Source organism: Mugil cephalus, chromosome 1 (genome assembly GCF_022458985.1).
Source record: "Mugil cephalus isolate CIBA_MC_2020 chromosome 1, CIBA_Mcephalus_1.1, whole genome shotgun sequence".
NCBI classification, from domain to species: domain Eukaryota; kingdom Metazoa; phylum Chordata; class Actinopteri; order Mugiliformes; family Mugilidae; genus Mugil; species Mugil cephalus.
The window spans coordinates 35,442,944-35,454,479 of NC_061770.1; the positions used below are offsets into that span (position 1 = coordinate 35,442,944).

The 11,536-nt window shown below is 43.2% G+C and overlaps 1 protein-coding gene across 3 annotated transcripts in view; it reads right to left on the reverse strand.

Moving 5' to 3' along the window:
- nat16 (N-acetyltransferase 16) overlaps positions 1-11,040 on the reverse strand; it is a 36,304-nt gene extending 25,264 nt beyond the window's left edge. Inside the window, exon 1 of one of the 3 annotated variants that reach the window (XM_047604245.1) lies at positions 10,627-11,040. In XM_047604245.1, coding sequence (XP_047460201.1) covers positions 10,627-10,982 — 356 coding nt within the window. In that variant the 5' untranslated portion in view covers positions 10,983-11,040. The other 2 variants (XM_047604405.1, XM_047604484.1) reach the window with 2 other exon arrangements.
- Positions 11,041-11,536: the final 496 nt, after the last annotated feature.

Here is an 11,536-nt window from a genome sequence, read left to right on the forward strand (position 1 = left end):
AAATAAAACAAATAATAATTCAATTCAACTATATTCTGATAAACATCTGCTTGTCTATTAAGACAGGAAACTGATGAATGACAGCTTTTAAGAATTTGCCATTACGTTTATTTAGTCTGAACTAATTTTAATAACAAAAATAAATGGTTGCTGCTATACAAACAATAGTTTAGACAAATTAAAAGTCGAAATCTTGCATTAAGGAAAACATCAGGACTAAAAAATGACCACATTGGGGCTGTGATATGGGATCAGTGATGAAGTGATGATTCAGTGGACAGGAGGGAAGAGTCTGGTTCTTCGTTCCACTGGTGCAGCTTCTCTGGATCACCTAGAGGAAAACTTTACACAGACAAATACACATGTAACGTATGCATTATCACTTACTTAATATAACTCCTATCAATGCTTAACTTAACGCATTTATTTAAGCAAAAAAGGTTCATTTTGGTTCTTTGGTCGTCAAAGTTTAAATTAGGGTTATATATAGCTTCAGTAACTGACTACAGCTCAACGTATAACCTTAAATATAACGTCTGGACTTCGGTGCGTTAGCCTCGCTAACACAACCGTAGTCTTGATAGAAGGCTAGCCCCTGAGGCTATTTCATTAGCTGGCTAATTAGCTAGTTAAGTGCTCCAGCTACCAGGCCAGCTACGCACCTGACAAATAAATAAGACTCGAAATCCACTTACCGAAAAACCTGGAGAACAGAGTTCTGGGCGTTCCCGCGCAAAGCAACGTACTATTATTCGTATTTAAAAAGATCCACATGGACCAAAACCATAAACGTGGTAGAGAGGTTGTCATTAGCTCAGGCGAGGACTAGTCGAGGGACCATCGCTAGCGGCTAGTGACGGCTAGCATCCGTTACTTGTGTTGAGGCTGAATGCGCTCACCATGCTTTAAAGTAGGGCTGTCGCAATATCAGACTTTCACTTCATGATTATCGTGGACAAAAAAAAGTCACACGATATTATCACAATTTCGATAAAAATGTAAATAATAACGGCAAAATCCAGGAAATGCATCTGTAACTTTATTTATGTCGTTTTCTCTCTTTTGGGAGATGAATTACACTCAGAATAACAGCAGAAGCAGATGTAAAACACACTGGATCATTTACACAATACTATCATTTTTAATACTATATTGAAATTTTATTTTTGAATTAAGCAATTACTGTAGATACCAGTATACCATGACAGCCCTACTTTAAAGTTGGACGTCTTAACACATGGGGGGAGAAGGTCTCTGGGGATTTGCTTCTCTTTTGGAGGCAGTCTCAAGTTTTTGTCGCTTCCACTTTGGCTTCTTAAGAGGTCGCCGCCTGCTTGACCTCTTGCCTTGCTTACACCAACCCCCCGCCCCACTCAGTCCACCTCATCTTCCTTCTGTCTCCATGTGGGAGTGGGTGGGGTGGATCCAAGACTAAAAAGAAAAAAAGTTACTCTATGATTACTTGAAAGTGAGACCGCTCTCACTGTGTGTGCTTTGACGTATCCCTGACAAATGATGGGTAGTCGTCGAGTTGTACGTTTTGGGTTTTCAGTCACTTCGGGTCTCTTATGTTCCATTCGTAGGTTGGCTCGCGATCAGCAGGTTCGCTCTTTGTCGTCATGCCAACCACATTGGAGGTTGCGACTTTGTTGTGTCCAGATTTGAGTTTGTGACACGTCTGAGGCTCTAGATGAACTTTGAAACTGGTTTGAGTTTGACACATTTTTAGGTCGTGTGCGGTAAAGCGAGGAGGACGTCTGGTCAACCTCCACGACCCCACTCTCTCTCTCGACTAGTGAAGACTCTTGTTTCAAGTGACGTCGATCATCCAAATTCTTTTCTTCGTGGGGTCGGGGTCATCTGAACCATGACACCAGCTGGACTTAATGACGACTTCCTGTTAATCTGATTAGTCAGCGAGAGTCTCGTGACAAACGATTGGGGGACAATGCTCAGTTATGTAAGCTGTAAGGCCGGTAATAATGCCGTATATCACCTAAATGGGGAAAAAAATCGTTAAATGTATTTGCTTTTTTTTTATCACAGTGTCTTCTGTCCAAATCCTAACACAGAAGTCCAAACATGGAAAAGAATGGTGAATAAACTACAGGCAGAGACGGGAAACCCACGAGGATCGGTCCATTGTTGCACAGCGCTGCGCATTAGGTACCGTTAATCAAATTAGATGCCGTTCAAGATGCCGTTACACGTAAGTCATACGTATTTAGGCTACGACAATGCGCCGTTCTTGTTCTCCGGCACAAAATCACTAACAACCATCCTCGAAAAACAACCATTTGAACCGTGTAAACATCGTTATTTTGTCATGAGTAAACAAGATAAAATAACATGAAATGGACCCACTCTGCTCCTGCTATAAACTGAATGCAGGTCAATGGGAGGGAGGGAGGAGGGGGGAGGGTAGAATATTCCATGTGTCATTCCACCCACACATAAATATGATGACGCAATACACGAAAAAAGGGGGGAAAAGGTGAGAGGACGGCAGGGATGAGTCCTTCTGGGTGTTTGTGAGGAGCGAAGGTTGCATCAGCACATAAGACAAAGACATGGAGAGAGAGAGAGACGCACACTGATCACTGCTTGACTTTGCAGCAGATCATCACAACTGAGGGCTGCAATACGACAAAAAAAAAACTCCTTCCAGGTGTAGGAGGGAGGCGGGAAAGATGAATTTAGACTTTGCAGCAGATGATCGAGATCCTGTCTGCACAACAACAACAACAACACACACACACTAGACTCTAGACTTCCTCCAAATCCTTTGTCTCCTCTTGACCTTTGAGCCTCCCCCAATTTCATCCACCATCCGGATTTCTTCTTCTTTCTTTTTTGTTTTAAAAACATCCCCTCCTCCCCCTCCTCCTCCTCCTCCTCCTCCTCCTCCCAGCCTCCCTACCATCCCCCCTCCTCCATCCTTCATGCTTCTCCTAAATTCGTCCCTTCCTCCTCCCCCTCCTCCTGCCTCCCCTCTGCACTGCAGCACCTATACAGTCATAAATCTCCCCAAGGTTCATTAATGCAACACACAATGTCTTCCTGTGTGTGTGTGTGCGCGTAAGAGACCTTAACACACTCACGAATCCTGCAAAACACCACACACGACACATTCACGTCGTTAGCCCGATTCGTGTAATAAATGAATAAATAAATAAAAGGCAACAGGACTTGTAGAGTTTCTTGGAGACGTTTCATCCGAGTATTGTCTCTGGTTCTTAAATACTGGTTCAAAAAGGAAAGGAGTCGCGTCCGCTAACGACCAGATGTTCACCTGTCGTCGGACACTCAGCCTCTTTCCCCAGTGAAATGCCCTCCCTCCCTTCCCAGTAACATCCGTTAGACGGATTGAGATTTGAGAGATTGGATCTCCGGACACATTTGGTCTGGGCTGCATGCATTCCGTAGGTAATGACTTCCTATACATTACATTAAAGACTTCCTATACTCAACATCTTCCCTCCTTCATTCAGGAGAAAAACAAAAAACAAAAACAAAACACAACTGCTGTCATAAATGATCGCCGAAAAAGAAGCGTAAGTTAAGTCCCGTTAAGGCCTTGTTTATGAATCTAATCAAGAGTTAACAACTAGAATTAATTACTAGAGGTCACGTTGCGTATAGACGCTTCCAGGTTTGGTCCAGGTTATAATCTGAGTTTGAGACGCTACAGACAGGAGCTGCTAAAATAATCTACTTGCAAACAGAGCTCAACAGTAGCTGGGTTTACAAGGAGCCAAATGTTCCAATTAGAATCGGTTTAGAAGCCGAAACTGAATTAAAATGTTCCGTATAAACACCTCAATTGGAATAGACAGGCCCAAACCGGTTCCACAGGGGTAGAATATTCCTTTTCCCAATCTGATCATAAGTCATGTAAACGGTGAATCTGAATCAAGGCTGTCAGGCTGCGTTCTGTCTGAGCATGCTCTGTCTGGACATAAATCAGATCACCTCACATGTAAACAGTCGACCTGAAACCTTCAGTCGGAATGAGCTTCAGCTTGAGCTTCAGCTTGAGGTTCAACAACTAGCATCAAACCGGGAGGCCACCGCGTGGGCCGACTGCTAGCACCTTGGGTAGCGCTTAGCCTAGCTCATTAGCCTGAGCTAACACGGTAGCAGAGCGTTACGTGGGCGTGTTTTAACCACCAGGCTACTTTAGGCCCTCTAACCCTAAACCAAGAGGTCCCAGAGACACTTTAACCCTCTCCTATTACCTCAGCGACGATCAGTCATGTGATGCTTTCATCAATCTGCACATGTTACACGTCTGTAAAACGGCTGTTCAAGATGGGAATAGATCACCTCACATGGAAACACTCGACCTGAACCCTTCAATCGGAATGAGAAAAAAGTCTGAGTGGCCACTTGAGGCTCCAAAAGGAAGCGAATCCCCATAGACCCCGATGTTTACAGCATCATTAAACGTGTTTACAGCCTGGTACAAGAAATGGTTTTGGTCTCAACGTCGTCCATATCCAAGTGTGGGCGGGGTAAAGCTCCAACATGGCGACTGCAAGCTCCGCCCACTTCAGGGTTAATTTTCGAGGTTCAGAATCCAGTGGGTGACGTCACGATGGGTTTGTCCATAGTATAAACAATCAATGGTGTAAACCCGGCTCTTGACATTGGATCTGGAGACTCATCTGGAGACCTGGTGTGAACACACCAACCTAAACATGGCCACTTGGGATCACATTGCCCAGACTGGATCTTAAAGTAAGGTGAAATTCTGATGTTCATGTTTATACCCTAAATCCTCCACCACTCCTTTATATGGATGAAACATCTTCCAAAAACTCTAAAAGTCCAGTTGTCTTTTTTTTTTAGCTGTATACTGTGACCTGGATGACTGAGAACCTTCACAGACATTGGCTTTTAACTATCTAACTACACCCAGCGTGGCAGAATATCCCCGTTCCCGTCTGCGTCCACATCCAGAGGCCGAGACACGAGACCGTGTGCGTAAACGTGTTGACAAAAGTGGAAAGAATAGGACGTCCGTGTTGTGCTTTCCCGGTTTTTCTCTCCCCCCTCCCATGATTAATACAATAATGCCTCCACTCTTTCAATTCCAAATACCGAGCTGTCAAAAGACATTTGGTCACGTCCAAAAAGCCCCCCAAACCCCCCACTCCCCCGACCCCCGTCTCCCTCCCTCCAGCCACTAGAACAGTATGTCACTCCTTTTGACACCATGCAAATAAAAAAAGACACGTAGATGGCTAATTACTGCGCAGGAGAAAATAGACGATTCCTGTCGCGGTCAGTGTGTCAAATACCATATTTAACACTTAGTTATTTCGGTTGCAAGTCAACAACATATAATGTCACGGAAACAACACTATTGCCATCTATATACTGATATGAGGTTGGGATGTAGCCAGAATTTAGCCAGAATTTAGCCTTGAATGAATGGCTGTTGTTCTGTATCTGCAGGACGTATTAACAGACTCACATTTAGCATATAAGCCTTATATGTATGTAACTGTTTACCGAGAAATCATTAACCCTGCTTCAAAAATCCCTTCCTCCTAACTCTGTGACGGCTGTGCATTAGCATCATATCATGCCATCATCTCTCCACCAATCCATACGCCCGGTGGACCCCAACCCTCCATTTTGTGTGTACTGTAGCGAGTCCCATTTAGATGTGGGTCGAAGGGAAAGTTGTTATTTAGAGCCAAATGTCCCATTTCCACACGCCCGGTTCAGATCAATCGAGAGAAGCTTCTCGCAAAACGCTCTGAAACCGTGGCTGGTAAAGGGCTGAGAATAGCAGAAAAACGTAATGAAAAAAGTATTTTCATTAGCTTTTACTTTTGAAAAAATGTCAAATTGTCTTGAATGCCTTACACATGCAGTGGATTACAACGTCTCTAGTCAGGACTTGACTATTTCTTCATTAATCCGGTATAAGACGAATGCACTCGCCTCAACGACTGAAGCCTCTTCAGCGCTAATTCAACTCGCCTCTCATCTTGACCCCCTGGCCCTTGTGATTCCATTCCATAGAGCCATTACCCGATGGAGAGGGCGTAGAGATGAGTGGTAGGGTTACGGGGGAGTAACGGGATATGGCTCAAATCTGTTAATTTTACATGAGTCTCATATATCTACTTACATTCGCATTGCATTTCGAACAAGGTAAGGCAGACTAGGTAGACGCCTATAAACGCTGCATAGCTCTTCTGTTTCTCAAGATGGCATCCACTCGTGCCACATATGTGCATGTGTCACTACCAGTGCATCATTGGCGCATCTATTGGACGGATGGGTATAAATCTTCATGGTCCCTAGAGGATACGTTCTAATGCGAAAGTGATCCCTTGGACTGATCTGGTGCCCCCAAGGGAGGCCCACTAAAACTAATAAATTCCTCTCCAGCTGTATACCTTTGGTTGCATTAAATACGTCCATGTATATATGTTAGGAAAGACGTGTAATGTGTGTTTTCGCAACTTCCCTGTCTAACTCTTGTCCAGGAATGTTAAGCATGGGGCAGCATTCTGATGCTCTGGCTTGGGAGTCGATGGAAATTATTGCTTTTTTTGCTAATAATAATAACAATTGATTCATACTGCATTGTATAGGGCCTATTGGTATTGTCAACATTAATGCAGATGCAATTAATGCATAATACCTGGTGAAGAGCGGTAGCAGCACAGTTTAACTTAACACGAAAACACAACATTAAATCACAGACAACATAGAAATGCTCGGGTAAAACATTTGCACACAGAAAAAACTGCACTCATCGGATTTCACCTTCTTTTTCAAACTAAATGAAGTTTGAGATGGTAGGTTTTTTCCATGCAGCAGGAGCAGAAAACCTAAAAGCTGTCCGTCCCAATTCAGTTCATACCTTAGGAACCACAAAGTGCAGTATACCCTTTAGAGTGGAGACTGTATTTTCCACATTTCGAGCTTAAAAGAGAAAATAAATATGTAGGAATCATGCCAAGAACGAATTTGTAAATATAAACGATGACATTTATATAAAGCAGGTCAGTTCTCTTTTGAATTGAACACGAAATGGTGAATAAGAGATCCACAGTTTGTGATGGACCTCAGAGAGGCGCACTCTATCCAGCGTATGAAGACAGTGAGGCATTCATGTACAACATATCACCATAATCAGTTTCAGGTAATAAAGTAGACTCCACCAGTTTCACATGAAAAGAAAAACAAGACGTGTTTCTGTAAAAAGATAAGAAAAATGGAAACCAACACAATTTGGTGACCATTTCTGTTAAGAATGCTCTTGGACTGATCTTACTGCACTTAAACTGGTAAATATATATATATATATATATTGTTTGATCAGTATTGAGTAGAAGTTGCAGTTGACAACGCTGTTGCTGTGCTCTGTCAAATGCACGCTGAAGACAAGCAACAATCTTAGCAGGAGTTGGCGCAAAGAAATAAATAACAGCATCATCATCATTGAAATCTGAGGCAATTACCTTATAATGTAAATAACAGTGGGCCCAGATCCGAGCCTTGTGGGACCACGCTCTGAGGCAGCACCCTCTAACTGAAACGTCTGGGTTTTGTCCGTTTTGTTTAAATCACCCAACTGCATTTCCAGCAAAGCCAGAAACTAGAAGACGTCCAATTAAGAGTGTTGTAGTCAACCGAACCAAATGCCTTAAAGAAGTCAATAAAAAAAAAGTGCTGTGGAAAGCAAGCAGAATTTAAAGTGCCGCTTTAGTGAATAATTTACCCTGCAGTCTGCAGTAATACAGCAAATAGTGTAAAAACTGTCAAACATCAGAAAAGGAGAGTCCAGTTTGACTGTTTCATTTCACTTCTTCACCACATCCCATTCTGGTGAATTTAAAACTATATTTTTGCAGGATCAGGCAAAAATCAAGCTAATCTAAATATAGAAGCATCCCATTGGAAATGAAAAGCTCGGTTTTAGATGTCCTGAAAAAATAAAAAGACTTTCTGACTTATCTTAACCAGCGGTGGCGTCGGTACCGTTCTTTGAATAGAAAAGTCAATTTTTCTATTGGGTTTATAATGTGTGATGAGCGTCGAAGCCTCTGGGGTCATAGATTTTTGCCTGATTCACCAGGATGACATTGGGTGCTATCAATAGAGATACACTGGGTAAAGATGACCTTGTTTTCTACCCAGTGTGCCCCTTATATGGACAGCTGGTGCGCATGCTGCTGCTACTACTACAGTATAACAACTGCAGTAGCATGAACAGCAATGTAATAATATGTGAATGACTCTGAGGAATTACAAAATGTAGTTGTTTTCTTTGTTTTTTTTTTTGTTTTGTTTTTGTAGTGACAAGAAAAAGAGCAGAATCTAACACAGTAGGATGTCGGTCTGGGAAGTTCCTGACCCAGGTCTCTCTGGATAGCTGCTCCACACCTATATAGACATATATTCATTCAGTGGTTATTTCACTGAGAGTCGTCGTGTCTGCCTGACATGCTTTGAAATGAGCATCCAGAAATGATTTTATATAACTGGGGTCTTAACAGAGACTTCATTAACATCATAACATTTTAAAACCTCTGAAGCAGAAACCTCTTCGATTTCTCTTTGTCTTTTACAATAAATCAAGTAGTTATTTCATAGTAACTCCAGTTCTATGATGCTAAGACCTGGACAAGATAACCAGGTTTGTTCATTGTTCAACGGAAAACGAATCAGACAATCAATGCTGACGTTTTGTAGCACTGATGACAGCTTCTTAAGTGTGAGAATTTACCGGTTTCTCATCGTGCGTCATTGCAAACTGATCTTGTGGTTGGATGAGAGAAGCCGACTCAAGGTCTGTGAGTCAGATTATTTTTCTCTCTCATAGTTCAATCAATCAAACTCAAACAGTCAATGTTTAAGAGCCTTTACTGAGTGAAAACGTACGCTTGTGCTTTGAAACGGTATTTTTGCTCGGAAAGTAACTTGAGCGAGGGTTAGGGTTAGTAATCGCCTAATTATGCAGCTGTAAATTAGTTAGAGGCGAAAACAGCCACTAATGACAATGGAAACGGGGCAAAACAAAAAGAACAAGGTAGAGATAATATTCTACATGAAAGATGGGTGGATGGATCGTGAACATTTGGGAATATTTGTGCCACTTGTCACTTAATAATGTGTTTTATGCCCAAAAATAGATGAAAGACATACAATTTTAGCCCGTATGCGTCATAGCACCGAAAGACAACACCGTGACACGGTACCAGGACGCACGTTCTCAGCTATAAAGACAAGTTTGTCATCTATAATTCCATTTTCCGAGAGAACATTTTCCAGGAGAGATTCAGCTGTGAAGTCTGTCAACTATCTGTCTTACTAGGGATGTCCCGATAGGTATCGGCGTTGATCCAGGCAGTTTTAAAGTAATCGGATCAGTATCAGGGCTTCAGCCAAGCCCGATCTTTTGTCCCTGTAGCGTCAAAATGTCTTCTCCCTCTGGTTTCCTACCGTCAAAGCTTCCAAAAACAAATGTCAGACAGATGGATATGTATAAATCATGCAATGTGGACGTCTGCTGATGTGGTCGTCGTTCGGTACAACCAACCGAGTCCACTCAGACAACAACACAACAGCAAACACCGAACACTGCGTTCAACAGAGGAGAAACGTTTCCTATAGGCAAATCTCCCAGAGAGGGTTTAGGTTGGGGAGTTTATGGTGTCAGATGACCTGGACATTTCTGGAGTAGAGAACATGGGTTTTTTCGGAGCCTAGGTACGAGCTTCTCTCGCCACATTACATTAACTTTAACAGAAAGATGTATAGAGTCGACTGTAGGTGAAGACAAGGAAGACGAGACTTAATGAATCTCCAGTAGGGGAGGACATTTTGTTTGTTCAAGATTGGACCTTTACCCGAAATACCCAGTATTGGAGCAAAGAACTAATCGGGACATCCCTTAAACTCTCACCATGTCCACCAAGTTGGTTGTGTGTGAGAATGTCAACTAAAATTCATTCAAACACACATCTGACCTCTGAAAACGAACCATTAGCCTGGTTTTATTTATTTATTTATTTATCTATCCCCTTATTTATTTATTTAACCGTTGTTTGAGTGCCCTCTCCTTGACAAATGGGTCAGTTCGCATCGCTACCAATTGGGACACGAAGCCACCGCTCGGTCAGGAGACCTTAGAAAACGTGACGCTTTGAACATAAAGGTACAGATTGGAGATGAGATATGTCGTCATTGGTGACAGCGCCGCATTAAGCGAAGCGGAGGAGATCAAAAGGAGCCGAAATAATCCGGCGAGGTCACTCTCCGCTGTCATTACCGCAAAGCCCACGACGGACGGATGGTGGGAATATTACATAATGCAAGGGGCGATTAGAATAAAAAAATAAATAACAATAATAATAAAAAACGAACATGGGAATAAAACCCGGTACGCCACAATAATAATAATAATAATAATAAGAGGAAAAAATAATTAAAATAAAAAAAAAAATCCCGGCGGGCCTACCGACAAACCGAGGAGCACCGCACACGCTCCGCAGCCCATACAGGAGGGGGGTGTTATCTGGTAATTTTCCTTCAGACCAGACGACCCCGCTCGGGCTGCTTTCTACCCGAGAGCCGGTCTCCACTCGCGGATCTTACCGACGGTGGTGGTGGTGGTGGTGGTGGTGGTGGTTGTTGTGTCGGTGCAGGAGGTGGAGGTGGAGGAGGAGAAGGAGGAGGAGGAGGTGTCCCGGTGATGTCCTTGGTGGTGTCGGGAGGATGGTTGACAGTACCACGGGCTGATGATGATGATGATGCTGCGGCTCCTTCTTCTTCTTCTTCTTCTTTTTCTTCTGCTTCTTCTTCTGCTTTCTGCGTCTTCGTCTTCTTCTTCTTCTTCTACACGGTTCCGGTGATGAATGAAAAAGGCGGACGGGGACCGGCTCCTCTTCTGTCCGTGATTCAGTGGAAGAGGCTCCGGCACGAACCACAAGCCCCTCCTCTCCCAGTTTCATACGTCAGCCTCGATACTGGAGGCACTGGAGCGGATCAGCATCACCGCAGCCCTCCCCCCTTCTCCCTCCCTCCTTCCCTCTCTATATGAAACACAGGGAGGGGGGGGGGAGATGGTCAGATAGGAAGTGAATACCAGGGGCGGTTCTAGTCACTTTGGGTCCCTGGGCGAATTTGCAATAAATGCCCCCAATTTTGCAACCCTCCCCCCGCAAAAGCAGGCTGACCCCCCCAGTTTATGCTGTTGACATATGGCGCGTTACATTTGTTCTCAGAAGTTGGAATTTCTGAGTTCCGAGTTGGAATTTTTTAAACTGAGAAGTCGTATTTTCTACCCAGAAAGTCGTAGAATCCTCACTGCGCCAGTGTTGAGTTTCCAAGATGGCCGCCGCCCCGAGTGTAAACAAAGCTACTGTAATATTCAGTGTATTAGCACTTCTGGTGAATTTTTAGTTTTAGTTAAATCAGTAACACAGACAGTATTTTTCCACATATGCTGTTACAGTGTAATGTTTTTCATGTGTTATGTGGGAACTACAAGTCCATGTCGCGCTAA